We start from the raw sequence: 15,559 nt of genomic DNA on the forward strand, positions 1-15,559 counted from the left end.
ACAAATGTCCATGACGTACACAACATGTTGACAGTTTCGGTTGCTACACGGATGTATTTAAGCCTCGCACAGTCGCTTTGCGCCGCCCTGTAGTTTTTCCTCGCGCATTGACTCTACTAGCAGCACTTTCGGTTCGTGTTTGTTTTATCTTTTCGCTGAATTTTGTTCATTTATAATTGACAGTGTGTTATTGACTGTTTTTTTTTTAATCACCTGGAGTTTTACCGTCACTGACGGAAGTGGAGCACTCTCTGAGGGAACCAGACTTTCTCTACAAACTTGTTTTATTTAATTATTTATTCCGGTGAACCATGGCGTGTGAAGGAAACGGCATGTCCGGTAAGCTTTTAAAGTACTCCTTACTGCTTCTAGGTCGAGTCTAATAAAAGTTTTCGAGGTTGTCGTTTGTGGTTAATAGCTACATTATTTGACCGTCCGCGACTGTCCGTTGTATAAAGGGAAACATTGTTACCGTTTCCTGCAGATTGTGGAGGACTAAAACTGACAAAATCAACAATAAATAAATATGTATTTAACTAAATAAATAAATGTGTCAATAAATAAATGAAAATGCCAAGAATGGCAGTATTTTATGAACGTCCCATTTATATTTCAGTTTTATTTATCAGTTTATTCATTTTCCCATTTAATTTCCATTTTATTTAGCGATTTTTATTGATTTTCACATTCATTTAAATAAATAAGCCAATCAAAATTAAAATTAATGAATTGACAAATAAAATGGAGAATGAAATGGGAAATTAAATACATTTTGTAATTTTGGGTAGGATTTGTGTGTGTGGAAGTGTTTACTTCCTTCTATTCCTTTTTCGGACATGATATACTTATGTTTGATTACAGAGTATGTACAGTGGGTATCTCATATTGTTGTTTTTGCTCATATTTTTATTTATTGTCTTATTTTATTTGCCATGTTCGAAATAAAGATCTTTCTAGCTATTTTTGGCATTTTTATTTATTTATTTATTTTTGATTTTGTCAATTTTAGTCCTCCATAGACCACAGCCCGAAGTTATAATGCTGCTTTCTATGATTTTAAACTTGTAACTAATTTGCACTAATGCTGTGTATTCCTCCTCAGATGCCAGGATAGGAGAGGCCCTCATTAAAGAGTAAGTCCCTCATCTCAAGGTTCAATAGCCCAAGAATGATTTTGTTCAATCAGCAGTTCAAAACTGGAATATATTCAGTTTTGTGAAATAAAGAAATAACCCATTAATGGATCAATTATGACTGTTTATCTCTAGCCATCAGTCAAAATCATTTCTCATCATTGAACAAGTAAAAAAAGGTCAGTTTCCTGCCTTTGAGTGATGACATCTGGATGGGTCCACAATATATCAAAATTACAGCTGGAATTAATTGATAAGATGAACGACATAAAAATGAATTAGCAGCAGTTTAAATCATTGATTCTTTTTTTTTTCTAACCCTTTGAAATCTGAGCAAACTGTCTTGGTTTCTTTCAAAAACATGAGCAAAAAAACCCCAAAACAAAAGCAAGAGTGTATAAAAAAGTACAAAAAAATTACCTTAAAATCAGAAAAAAAAGTAAAACAAAAAAAAAACAAGACCTGAAAAAGTGGTAAAAATGTTATAATCTTTCTGTGACATAATTCTAAATATCTAACTATGATAATTATAAATATGGTTTTTTCCTACCTTTTTTCTCTAGACAATTTCCCTAGTTTTCTCTTTGTTTGTTTGTTTGTTTGTTTGTTGTTGACCTATTGAAGCCTGAGCAAATTTGCTTGATTTCATTTTGAAAACATGTGCAACAAGAAAATAAATGAGACAAAAATAGCAAGAAATTAGTACAAAAAGTACAAGAAAACTTACAACTCTTTTAAAAACTTACATAAAATAAACAAAAAGAAAAAAGAGAAAGTAAAAAAAAAAACGGGACTTAAATAGTGGTTAAAAGTAATACTATTTCTGTAACATTATTTACATATGTAATTAAAATTGCTAGTTAAGGTTGTGCACTGCCATCTCCCCATGTTTTTGAAAGAAATGACACCAATCTGCTCAGGGTTCAGAGGTGTAAATACGTGTGAAAGGCTTCTTTTCTTTCTTTTGTTAGTTAATATTTTTTAGCCAACATAAGTCCGAATCACAAGTATTAAATATCCTTTTTTTGTGAAAGTCTTTTGAGAGCAGTAAAAGTAAAAGTGTCGCCCCATGTTTCAGGTAAAAGTACTTAAACAACTCTCAGTTGTGAGGCTATGCTGCTGTTCGTAGACACAAAAAGTTTTGGATTGTTGCTTTAGATAAGTTTTAGTGTGCTTTTTCTTCTGTTTTGACATATTAAAGATCAAATGATTAACTTGTGAAATAATCAGTAGGTTAATTAACAGTGAAAATAATAATTTAGTGTCACTGACCTAAAACACATTTCCTCAGTCCAGTTTATCTCAAGTGCGACTAAAATATGAGTCATCTGTTGTTTGTTTTACCTTCACTTTGCTTATTAAGCAATATTTTGTACTCTGCGATGTTAAGTTCCACATTTAAAGCAAGTTTCAGTTTTACCACTCAGTAATAGTTGATGCTCTTACAGGAAGTAACACATGTCGTAGCATGACTCATATCTGGAAGACTGTCAGTGAAAAGGGTCACTGATGTGTGAGATGCTTTTTTTTCAGAAATGGGTGTTTCCCTGTGGGCAATTTATGGTTTCCTGTTACTGCAGGATGCAGTTAAATCAATATCATCGTTTTTTATTTTATGTTTATGTGTTTCATTAACAGAGCTTTTTCCCAGTCACAAGAAAAAATGTTGGCATTGAACATTTCTGCAAACTACGGTTACATTACATTTATACATTATGTAGATGTGGTTATGTTTAGGCACAAAAACACTTAATGTGGTAAGAAAATGAACATGTTTTGGCTTAAAGTGCCCAGCTTTAGGCTCTGGGCACAATCACAGCAGGAAGTAGTATTGTGCCCGAGAGGCTTGGGCAGTATTACAGTAAACCAGGGACTGTTTGGCGCATTTTCTTTTTATTCTACATTTTTTGATAGTTTCTGGTGTGTGTTGTGTTCATGCATATGGCATACATTTCTGCAAGATTGTGTATTTTTTGTTTAGTTTTGTTCCATCTCAGCACCTACAATAAGTCTAAAATACACTGTGTAAACTAAACTGTTACATTCATTTTTCCACAACTCTATCCCATTCAGACTGCATTTTTTTATCCCACAGCCATCAAAGCAAAAAAAACATGCTTTATATTTCCTCTGGGTATCATTCTGGGCTTTTGCCAGAATTTTTCGTTTTTTTAATTTGTAATATTTTATTCACTGTTTGTGTTTTGTTTGGTTTTTTTTTTCATCTAAAAACATGACAATACCATGGCATTTAAAGAGTTAAAATTCTTAAACTTAATTAATAACTGATATTTATGATTAGAACCAACATTGGTTAAAACATTTAAGTCAATAAAAGTAGAAAATAATATTAATGTGTAATGTTTTTATTGCCTGATTTTGAAAAGAGCATTTTGTGTGCAGAGTGATACGAGTGTGTGTGATATTAAAGCGCCCAGTGATGCTTAAGCTGTCTAATCCAATAAAAGCTAAAAGCCAAAAATATAATCTTAAAAAGAAAAAAAGAAAAAAAAGTGAAACTCTAGGTTTCTCTCATCCATCGATCTGATCGGCTCTGAACAGATCCACAGATCAATCATCCACCCTGAGTCACAAACTGCAGGGAAACAAGAGAACTCATGGAGAGCTCCAGCTGTGCTGCATTCATGGGCCAGCAAAAAGCTGAGAATTTGGAGAGGGGACACAGAATGACACAAAGCGACATACAGGCATGTAAAAGGAAAAAAAAGCAGTGAACTTTGCCTTTAATATCCTGTTCTCTTTCAGCGTCATTGAGGAGGAGCTGAAGGATGTGCCCTCAGAAGACATCCCGCCACTCACCCCGCTGGCTGTCCAAGTCAATTCTGAGCAGGAGCAGAAGATGGTGACCCAGCTCAGCAAAATGATCCGTATCATCGGCGACAGAGTCAAAGATGACCAGGAGTTCCAAGAGTGAGTCTGTCAGGCACTAAGGGCGCGTTCCGACTACATGGTGCCAGCTCTACTCTACTGTACTCGCCTTTGGTATCGGGTAATTTTCTGGGGGTCATTTTCCATTAGAAGAAAGTATCGCCTCAGTGTAGCTGGTCATTATAGCGATGCAGCATGAAACTGTCGTGACGTCATCTTCTGTGCGACACATACACACAGACTCGCACTCGCTAGATACGCTCATCGGCCAGTAAGGTGAGGAACGTTTGCGTCCTTGATTGACCGTGGCGTGATTGATCTTTCTGTTTGCCATTTTGGGAAAGAAAAAAAAAATGATACAAAACTACGGTCGCTGCAAAAGCTTGGCTGTTTAAAAATGGCGGGCATGGGTTTGCGCTGTTCAGTGTATTCCGTGCGGGACGCACATTGATGATGACACAGTGACGTTTCTCTCTGAACAAAGTGGTCTGCACTGTGTCCACATCACCTTTTAGTACCTCATAGTACCCTGTCAACTTTTTTTTCGAACCCCAGGAGAGCATGTACTGAAAGAGGTGGTACTGGGTACTTTTTCCTAATGGAGAACCGAAAAAAGCAAGTAGAGTAGAGCCGGTACCATGTGGTGGAAACGCGCCTTTTGTGTATCATGTGTATCCCAGCATTCATGGTACAATTTTGCAAACACCTACAGCAGCGGGTTATATGTGATGTTGATGCTCTTCAATTTGTTAAGTTTTAAAACCTAAACTGCCCCCATTTTGTCTTGTGTCTCTTTTGCAGTGCGATTGACGGGGTGGCTTGTCCCTCCGAAAATAAATGGGAGCGCTTTAAGCAAGTGGCAAATAAAGTGTTTGAACAGGGGATCAGCTGGGAGAGGATCGCGGTGCTCTTTTATGTTGCGGGCAGGCTGGCTGTCAAGGTTGGTTCGCTTCTTTTTGCTGCAGATCAGAATGAATTTTCATGAAAAAACTATGAAGCCTCCTACAGACTGTGAGATTTAAGCAACCTCATAAGTTTAGTGCATATCAAGTTTGATGTACAATGACTTCACCTACTGAATCACAGAATATGACCTATATGTCCATCAACGTCAGTATGCAAGAACAAAATGTTTTTGGCGTTCGTCATCCATCTACGCCGCTGTAGCGGTGAGAGAAAAATGTAAACAAGCATGAATCGAGGTGTCGCTTTAGTGGCATTTATGTGTGTGGAAAAAAGTCTAAAGAGGAGGAGAATGTGGACATGGTCGTTCCAGGTTGGCCTCTTTGCCAACCTGGAACGCCAATTTTGCAACAAGAGCTCAAAGTAAGTATTAGCATCTACTAGCATTTAGCATTAACTAGCAGAGGCGCATTGATCAGTGCGTCATTTCATGCTGCATTTCTATTGGTCGATTAGTAGACCAATCTTAGACCATTTTAGAGCCACAACCAAAGATATCGCCACATTTCTTTCAGGTTGTCTTTCATCTGGGACAGCCCAAAATCACACAGTGTATATCAGGCTTTAAGTAGTATTTGACATTTTCTTGATTTTTGATATTTTTGTAGTTTAATGGTCTATGGCATGATAGCTCAGCCTGTTACCCACTGCAGGTCCTAATGACGTCAAAACATCATTGTCACTCATATTATTTGGAGGTCGACCGATATTGGTTTTCCAGCGCCGATGCTGATACCCATCATTATTAGCAGTTAATGAGACTGATAACCGATATTTAAAACTGATATGCATTTACAATAAAACTGAAAATCTTTGTGTCAAAATTTTGAATTTGGAATATATTAAACTCCAACACAAAACTTTGTTTAAACGCCTTTAGCAAATGTTTTATCAAAACTGAAACGTTCATCATATACAGACTTAAAACATTTTTTTTTTTTATAAAGTCAAGTGAAAATTTAAATAAAAAATGAAAAAATAATAATATCTCCCTGAGGTTAAAAAAAATCCTCCCATGCTGACACTTTCTTTGCACTTTTTAATTAATTAATTTTATTGTTGATCATTAAAATAAAACACTGATACAGATAATCTGCAAAAATGCCAAATATCGGCCCTAATAATCAGCCAGGCTGAAAATCTGTCTACCTTTTAATATCAATTCAAACTTTATTTAAGACTCGGGAGATCAGTCGAGGGAGACCCACATTTTCAATGATGCCTGACATCAACAAGGACATTAAAAACAATCAACAAGCAAAATAACTGTTAAAATAGAAATAAAACCACAGAAAATAAACGATAATAGCAACATGAGTAGCTAAAATTACAAATACAGGATAGTAAACATGGTGTGGAAGTACAATTTAAAAAAAGATTCACACTCCATTAAAACAAGATGTGAAATAAGGCATTTAAAAAGCCATAATAGTGGAAGAGTGTCAAAGTTTAAGTTCCTTTGCATATAAGAGAATGATGTTTTTCAGCGCTGATTTGGGGGAATATGGAGCAAATAGCTAGTCTGTCACTGTGTACAAAGATTATATGAGTTTAGATTTAAGACGTACAAAAAGTAGTGGGGAAGCATGTGTTTCAAAGCTTTAAAGATGAATATGAAGCTTCCACAGGAATGCTTACCCAACTTTTGGCTCACAGCGCTTAATATTAAGGATATTCTTTAAAATGACACGTTGGTAATCCCACATGGGTGCAATATTCAGGTGTCTACATACTTTTGGCCAGATACAAGGTCTTCTGCAATAGTTTTTTCAGTGATTTATCGATGAGATAAGATTCTGCTGCAGCTTCTCTGTCTGAACCTGGTGTTGTTGTTATTCATCAGATGGTGGAGGCTCATCTCCCTCAGTCAGTGAGGGAGATCCTCAGGATGACTGTGGAGTTTTTCAAGAACAATCTACTCGGCTGGATTCGGGAACATGGAGGATGGGTATGTTGGGTGTTCATGTCTTTCCTTCCTTCCCTTAATACCATAATCTAAGACCACTGAGACCTTTGTTCATTTACTTTCACTGTGCAGATAATGTTGTATTTATTTCATTTTTGCCTGGACCGCAGAAAAGTACTGCAGTTAGGTTGATTTCCAGTATTGCCTGTCTGGTCCGGTTTACGAAACTTGAACCGCTTTGATTTCATGCAAACGTGCTGCACTATATTTGTCATTATGACACGTTTTTAACTCAAATTACAGAATAAATTAGTATTAGGCAATATGACAACATATAATATTGTATTTATAAATGGATTAACTTAGCCACCAGTGTCCAATGGGTCATGTTTAATACTTTGAAACCTGAGCAAATAGGCTTGCTTTTATTTTCAAAAACATGGGGTGAAGGCAATGAGTAGCAACAAAGGAAATTACTCAAAAAATCTGCTAAAAAGTGTAAGAAAATTACCTGAAAATCAGTAAAAAAAAAAAATAAATAAATAAAATAAGAAAAAACAAACAGAAAACTTGAACAGAAAAATGCTTAAAAATTATAATAATTCTGTAGCATGATTGTAAATAAGTAATTACGATAATTATATATTTTTATTTTTTTCTCTAGCTTTTTCTTTTTCTTTTTTATTTGCCCTAGACATTTTCCCTAGCTTTTTTTTCTTTTAAATCTACAAATTTCTTGCAGTTTTTATGAAACATGTCTTACCAAGTATCTCATTGCCTTACTAACTATGTTTCTGAAAAAGAAAACCACACTAATTTGCTCAGGGTTTAACAGTTTAAATACTTTTGAAAGGCATTTGAAAGGACAACACACTGTCCAGCACAAGGAGAATAAAGTCACTCCAGTTAAAGTTACAGTTATGATTGATGTAGTGTTGGATTTTCCTCAGTTGTTGCTGTTCTTTTAGAATGAATAAGTGCAAACAGTCCTCAGTTACGTCTTTAGGATCCAACTATTTGGCAATCTAAGCACATTGACCATATAGTTGTATGAATGTTTTCCATACCGCTTTCGGGAGTTGTTTTCTCATCATGACCAGAGCCGTCTCTCCACAGATCAACAGTTTCTCGGAGCTGGCGGTGGCGTCTGTGCAGAGCATGTCAGCGATGAGCTCACACAACTACGGCCTCTTCCTCATCTTCTTAGCCGGGCTGGCTCTTGGAAGCGTCATCACCTGGAGACTGACCAAATAGCTCTGAGGCACATGCACACACACACACACACACACACACACACACACACACACACAAATACGCACAATCCAGACCCAGGTCCCCTTTGTGTTCAGTCCAGGCGTTTACCAAATAGCTGGTATTTGCCCTGACTGCAGCTTGTTTACCTGTGTGTTTATCATTCAGAGGCATCATGTGATGACAGCAAAGAGCCCAGATGCTGTTGTGCCCTGATCACACATCACCATGGGATGATCAAAACTTTGACGTGCCTCTCACATACTTTTCTGCCTTCTCTGAAGTCATCTATGCAAACTGGAAAACTTGAAATGTGTCATAGCTCACATTTTTTTTATGGATGTACTGTGTCACGTTAAACAGATATTCTCTTTGTAGATTGCCACAGAGCAAGTATAAGAGGGAAAAACCCCAAAAATGGAAACGCGGGGTCTCGTTCATGAAACGTAAGTGGAATTAATTTGTGGGTAAACTGTTTACAGAAAGGGATTAACGCGTATTTTGGCATTCATCGAGATTTTAGTAGCTCCAATCTTCTCATCGGTATTACTGCCTTTGACCGTTCGTAGTGCTTGTGTAAATGTAAATAAGGAATGCATACACACACACACACACACACACACAAATTCCAATTCATTTGGTGTTAAACATGACACAAGATTAGAAATAAAACACATTTAGCTGAATTAGTTTGCAGTTAGCAGATTTAAGCATTAGATTGGGTGTAGATTTGAAAATGGTTATTTAAATCATCTTAATACCTGTGTTTCTGAGTTTGCTGTTGGCTGCTCCAGTGCAGGTAGAGCTCTAAACTCTCACAGATTTACCAGCATTTCATGAATGAGACCCAGTTTTCTGTGTGAAGGCCCTTTCAGTTTGCAGCGGTGATCAGGTGCTAACACGTGATCTGTGTGCCTTTACACAGGATGTGACCATCCTGATGTTATGAATGTTTAGCCAGCGTTCAGCATCACCGCACAGCCCAAATCCCAGTTTCTTGATCATATTGTTACTGGCCACCAATGTAGTCAGATGTCTTTATTTTGTTGAATTTAGGTTTTGGCGTCAAGTGACCGACATTCATTTTTTAACGCCTACTGGCAACCTCAATTTGATGTCAAATACTGACAACAGATGACGTTTTTTGATATTTTTTGTTATGAAGAAACCAAAATCCAAAGTCTTCCAAATGTCTCACGCTAACGGCATCTTGAACAAAAATATTTAGTTGTAAGTTTTGGAGAATAAAACCCAAAGTCTTCAAAATGTCATTATGTTAACATCCAAATGTGAAATTCTGAATTTGCTAGACATTTAAAATATTTTTCATTCCAACACAATTTAATAAGAGAATACAACACCTTTTTAACGTCATGTTGATGTCGGGTGCAGGCGGGGTAGCCCTGGCAGCTTGTTCACGTGTTCTGTACAAAGAAGGGCACAACAAAACAGCAGTGAGACTGTGTGTCATAGAGAAAGACAGGACAGCTTTTTAATCGGTCTGCCAGGGATTAATAAACTGTGATTCAGATGTAATCAATGCAAAAGATCTGAAAAGAGAGAACTAAACTAAACTAAACTCATGAAAGTTGTCTACCAGTTGACCTCCATCGTTATAGGTTTCATGAATATTCATACACATGAACACTTCTTTTTAACAGATCTCTTTAACCCTTTCAGACCTGAGAAAATTGGCTTGATGTCTTTTAAAAACATAGCTAAAAGGCAATAAGCAACTTAAGAGGAAATTACACAAAAACTAATAAAACATTTGTAAAAAGTACAGGAAAATTACCTCAAAATAAAAAATAAATAAATAGAGTGACTCACAAAACAAAGAATATTGAGGATGTGTTTGACATAAGATTGTTTATACTGCCCCTGTTATAGTCTAACAAACAGATGATGTTTACAGATTAACTAATCACTAGAATCTAGTGGCCATTACATTCATTTTTTTCTTTCCTTTTTTATTTTTATGGCAGATATGTTGGTTATTTATGTCTTCTAAATATATATTTTGAATTTGATTTAAATGTTCTTTTTGTATGGGGAAAAAATAGTGTAAAGAAGTGTAAAAAAATTAGAAAATTAAACCAAAGGAAAAAAAAAATAAAAGAAAAATAAACAAAACAAGAAAATGACCCAAAAAAGTGCTTAAAAATGATAATTCTCCAAAATGATTCTCAGTATAATATAATTATAATTATAGATGGGTTTTTGTTGGACATTTTTTCCCTTGCTTCTTTACAAATAATTTTTCAAAAATAATTTCTCGCAATTTGCAGAACAGTTCTTGCCAAGTTGCGTATTGCCTTCTTTCTCATTTCTTCAAAAGAAAGCAAATCAATTTGCTCAGATTTTAAAGATTTAAATACTAGTGAAAAGTGTTGCAGTACAAAAAAGTCACGTCGATCTAGGTTTCAAAGGGTTAAAGAAATATTATCATGAGGTCCCAGGTGCAACTGAAAACACATAGGATGTAAACTACAGGACCTCCTCTGACGCCTGAGTGAAAAGTGAGGATAAGAGGTATAAAATAGGAAGAGAGAAGGAGAGAGAAAGTTTGCAGGATTGTGTACTTGCACCTTGTAGAGATTTAGTGGTTTTATAAAAGTTTACAGAGTTCTCATCAGCAGGACAAAGATGCACTAAAAGTACTTTTACTTGATAAACTGAGATTGAGCCACTGTAAGGATGATGGCACGATGTGCTAGCAAGAAGTGAACAAAGAAAAAGCAACTGAGGTGATGAGATAAATTTTAATTAGAGCAGTAGAATTTTGATTTTTTTTAATTGTGACGATTAACAAAATTTTTATAGTTTATTGCGATGAATCGCATTTTTTATCACATTTTAAATTCAATTATTTTGCATTTACAAAACTTTTGAAGTTTATATTGATGAGGTGAAGCAGATTGTCTTCTCACCAGATTGTCCTGATAAGAATCAAATGACGGCAAAAACCTGCATAGGATTAACATCAGGTGGGTATGTCTGTAAAGAGGAGACTCATGGGTACCCACACAAACTATTTTCATTCAGATATCTTGAGGTCAGAGGTCAAGGGACCCCTGTGAAAATGGCCGTGCCGTTTGCCTATTGGCAAAACTTTGGAGTGTCATTTGGCCCCCTGTAGTCCCTGTCTCTTAAAGACAGGAATGTCAACCAGTGATCAACGCAGTTAAAAAATCAATAAAAATCAATAAATTAGCGTTATGTACGGACCAAACTCATATAGGGAACGTGCCAACTCTTGACTACCTTTTTTTTTTCTTTATTTTTTATTTTTTCAACATATTGGTTACATATACAACATGTAAGGCATACTTACAACTTTCACATACATATCATATTTTTTTGGTTTTTGCTCTTTTTATTTCAGCATTACTAAGTATCCTTTCAGTCGCAATATTTCTAACTACTACATATTCAGTATTCAGTATTTATCTCCTACCTTGCTGTTCACACGAAAAGACCAGAAAAAAAAACATATAGAATTATGACATTTCAGTAGCGATATAAATCAAGGTTAAAAATCGAACTAAAACAAAAAGTGAACAAGGAAGTAAAGCAGAAGAAAAAAAAGTCCCATTTTTAAGTGAAAAACAAAATCTCCCACTGCTCACTAAAGAATTTTGTGGGTACTGCTGCAAGTTTACTTCAAAAAGTATAGTTTAAATTTATTCTATTGTACATGGAATGTACATTTAAGTTAGTATGACTCCTTTCAAAGAGAGAGGACACCCAAAATCTAAATCACAATAAAATTATGAGTGAGACCATAAAACAGTTATGAGTTTATTTACAACTTTTCTATGCAGCATATGATGCTGCTTAAATAAAAGTCAGCCTGACATGGATGTGCATTGTTTTTTTGTAAATATGTCTCATGATATGCCCTAGAGCTAAATGATTAGACTGTCTCCGGTGGTCTAATGTGAACAAAGTTAGAATCACAAGATATCAGAATCACAGTACGAATAGAATTAGCATCCAAGTATCATTATAGCATATTCGGAGATATGCATATTATCCCAGCCGTACTGCTTTACAACCTTCCACTGATAAACAGTGGTGGTTGTGGTGGTTCTACAGTTTATGAATGAATCTTCATTTTTTCAAAGTGTGACTTTGAGCGGTTGCGTGTTGAACCTCAATGGGGGAGAAGAATTGCTTTCCGCCAAAGATGGAGGCAATAAAGGGGACCTCAGGGATTGCCGCTTTAAAGTGTTCATCTCTAAATAGGTACTTTTCTTTCTGGTGCTTGTATAGCAACAGCAGTTTAACCCTTTGAAACCTGGATTGACATCTGTTTTCTTTTACCATGTTCAGATGCCTTTCACAAGAATTAAAACTTTTGAAGCTCGAAAAAAAACTAGAAAATATGGAAAAAAGGTAATAAGCAACTTGCAAAGAAATGTCCTGCAAATTTTAAGAAATGTGTTGATTTGGAAAAAAAAAGTCCAGGAAACTATAATTATTTGTAATCATTAAAATAATAAATTTGAAATTATGATTCTGGTAGCACTTTTTCAGGTTATTTTCTTTTTTTGTGTGTGTGTGTGATTTTAATTGACTTTAAACTAATTTTTAGGTAATTTTCTTGTACTTTTTACCAATTTCTTGCAAATTTTGGGTCATTTCTACTTAAGTTGCTCATTGCTATCTTTTCTTTTTTTTTAATTTTTTTAATTTTAATCATGCCAATTTGCTTAGGTTTCAAATAGTTAATACATTTTTTTTATCTTTTTATTGGCTGTCAGGGTTAAGGTACAACTGACTACAGCTGGGAATTGTCATTGTTTACTCTTGCCCCCAAACGATTGGTTTGTTTTTAGCTTTTTATGGATATATATATAAAGCCTGTAAATAACAGCAAATGTCAAATATATACTGTATGTGTGAGGACATTTAGAGACAGTGTCAACATTACAGAGTTTGTCCACCAGAGAGTGCTGACAGGTCAACTTTCATACTGTAAAATGTCCCACTCACAGTAGTTCATGTCTTTTTTTCACAGTATTTTAAAAGCTAATAAAATGAATTCTGTCATCAAAAATCGTTGTTCATGTTTTGTTTAGTTTTTAGTTTATCTTTAACTAATCACCCAAAAGAACGCAGTTCTGTTGTATTCTTAAATTTATTGCTCAGTGGTTTTTCGTTGACTGCAACCCCAACCGTAAAAGGTGACTGGAATTAAATGTGTGCAAGTACACAGCTAGCAATGTTTTGGTTTTACAAACACTCTGAGAATAGCACAGTGCAACAAATGTGGTATTTTAGTAACGTTTTCAGCAGCAAATTTTCTATGATTTCCCAGAATGTTCCTTTTAAAGTTAGGGTAACATTTTCTACAAACATCAAAAAATTTTGAAAATGTCTTTTTTGTTTTTACAAAAGCAAATTATTATTATCGTAGCAAAGTATCATACAAATTAAACTTATGACCTTCTAATTGTACCACACGCAAATTCAGAGTTTCATGGTAATCCATTCAATCATGACATTTCACCCCAAACTGCTACCTCAAGCACTGTAGGAAAGAAGATCACCAAGTTCATTCAGCATCATCCTTTGAAGAACAGGAGTATCTCAAACACATTTTGTGGCAATCCACTTAATAGTTTTTGTGTTATTTCAGTCAAATATCCATCCTTACAGCCATGCTGCTGCCCAGGCTAATGAAAACAACAACTGCTACTCCCCATATCTACAAAACTTAACTGTCACAGTGTGACATGTAATGTACCTGTAACTCTGCTGTAATTGCACAGTGTGTAGAGGCTTTTGGGTAAGAAGCCAGACACTGATCAGATTGCAGTTTACAGTTTTTCTGTGGTTCTCTTACTTCTCTCTGTGTTTTTCCTTTAAAAAAACATCTTCCTCACAAAGTGCACTATATCAGTCCTGTTAAGCGCTCTTTGAACTGAAATAAACCTGAATCCTCCCCCTCCTTCCTGTCATTTTTCCTACATTCCCTGTGCTAAGAATAAGCTCTATCAAGTTCATGTGTGATTTGGCTTAACATAATTATAGCCTACCCTACACTGCTACCTCTCTCTTTATCTCTCTCTGTCTGTCTCTCTCTCCCTCCCTGTGTCTCTCTCTTGCTCCCCGGTGTCTCTTGTGGTCCTATAAGCGGTAGACAATTAGCAGGGAAGGGTAGTTTTTATTAATTATCCGGTAGCAAGGGATGAGAAAAAGAGGGATTGATTGATGGATGGAAGGATGGAAGGATAATGATGGAGAAGAGGTGTTGAGCGTACAGAAAGTCAGATTGTTCAGTGTTGTTACAGGAGCAGTATGTAGGATTTAGAGGACCTTTTGGTTAAAATTGAATATAATAATTACAATAATGTTTTTATTAATGTGTATCACAGGAAATTAAGAGTCCTTGTGTTTTCATTAGTTTAGAACAAGCCCTTCTTAGTATTGTAATCATGCAAGAACCTGCATGGCTGAAAAATACAGCCAACTTGGTAGCTGTAGAGCCAGAAACTACAGTTTCTCTTTTGGCCACTAGGGGCTGGCTCCAAGAGCAAGTCAATCATTATAGTGATCCATGTTAAGATGCCCAACTTCACACCAGAAATTAATATGTTTACAGCCGGGTTTGGTCTCTATAACTAATTTCAACATTCATGACGACTGTACAGAGGGTGAGTTTTTATATAACTCACCTTTTTAAATGTTATTAAGTTTTGCATAATTTTTGCAGTTGCAACAATAATTTTGGATTATTGTTTACATTTGTTGTTTAAATTTGTTTACCACAGAGCTCATTTTCTGCAATGAGCCAAAATCCAATGGAAAAATCCCATGGGATCTCTGAAAACAGACAGGGTGACATTAGCTTTTGTGTTGGCGTGCAGAAAAACATCATCCATACCCCAGAATGTGATTGGGTTAATTTCACTTCACTTCATCTGATAATTGGCTAGACAGAAGATCCATTTTCCCCCACAGTATTACAATCTGCTGTGAAGTGTCTTTACATCCGATCAGCTTTCAAACTCACGGATCTGTTACTCACACTCTTCTGAACTGAATTTCATTTACTGACAGGTACTTTACCCTGCAGCATATTAAAGCAGACCTTTTTAATATTCTGGCTCTGTGCAATGTTCTGTCTAAATGCTAAAGTAACTACCTGCCAGCAACTTATTTTAATCCATGTGTGTAAAGGAAGAAATCACATCCATTTATGTGGCTGTGATGTTGTGTCTGATAGCACTGTTTCAAGCATCAGTGTGTAGCAGTTTTAATATGCATTTGGATCAGCCATGGAAACTGGGCTTGTGTGTGTGTGTGTGTGTGTGTGCGTGTGTGTGTGTGTGTGCGTGCGTGTGTGTGTGTGTGTGTGTGTGTGTGTGTGTGTGTGTGTGTGTGTGTGTGTGTGTGTGTTAGTGTGATT

The 15,559-nt window shown here is 35.8% G+C and overlaps 1 protein-coding gene across 1 annotated transcript; it reads left to right on the plus strand.

The window, feature by feature from the left end:
• Nucleotides 1-23: 23 nt before the first annotated feature.
• LOC121956769 (apoptosis regulator BAX-like) lies at nt 24-13,204 on the plus strand. The gene is made up of 6 exons (XM_042505147.2): nt 24-339; nt 1,103-1,133; nt 3,900-4,064; nt 4,824-4,962; nt 6,829-6,933; nt 8,008-13,204. The coding sequence occupies exons 1-6, from the start codon at nt 312-314 to the stop codon at nt 8,143-8,145; spliced, it is 606 nt and encodes a 201-aa protein (XP_042361081.2). The 5' UTR covers nt 24-311; the 3' UTR covers nt 8,146-13,204.
• Nucleotides 13,205-15,559: the final 2,355 nt, after the last annotated feature.

The sequence above is a fragment of the Plectropomus leopardus genome, chromosome 18 (genome assembly GCF_026936395.1).
Source record: "Plectropomus leopardus strain MGB_pleo_1.0 chromosome 18, ASM2693639v1, whole genome shotgun sequence".
NCBI lineage: Eukaryota > Metazoa > Chordata > Actinopteri > Perciformes > Serranidae > Plectropomus > Plectropomus leopardus.

Excerpts from the sequence above, each read along its gene's own strand:
- LOC121956769 (XM_042505147.2), top strand. The coding sequence starts at position 312 with ATGGCGTGTGAAGGAAACGGCATGTCCG. Across the intron at positions 4,065-4,823 it reads GATGACCAGGAGTTCCAAGA|TGCGATTGACGGGGTGGCTT; the intron begins GTGAGTCTGTCA and ends TCTCTTTTGCAG. Across the intron at positions 6,934-8,007 it reads TTCGGGAACATGGAGGATGG|ATCAACAGTTTCTCGGAGCT; the intron begins GTATGTTGGGTG and ends GTCTCTCCACAG.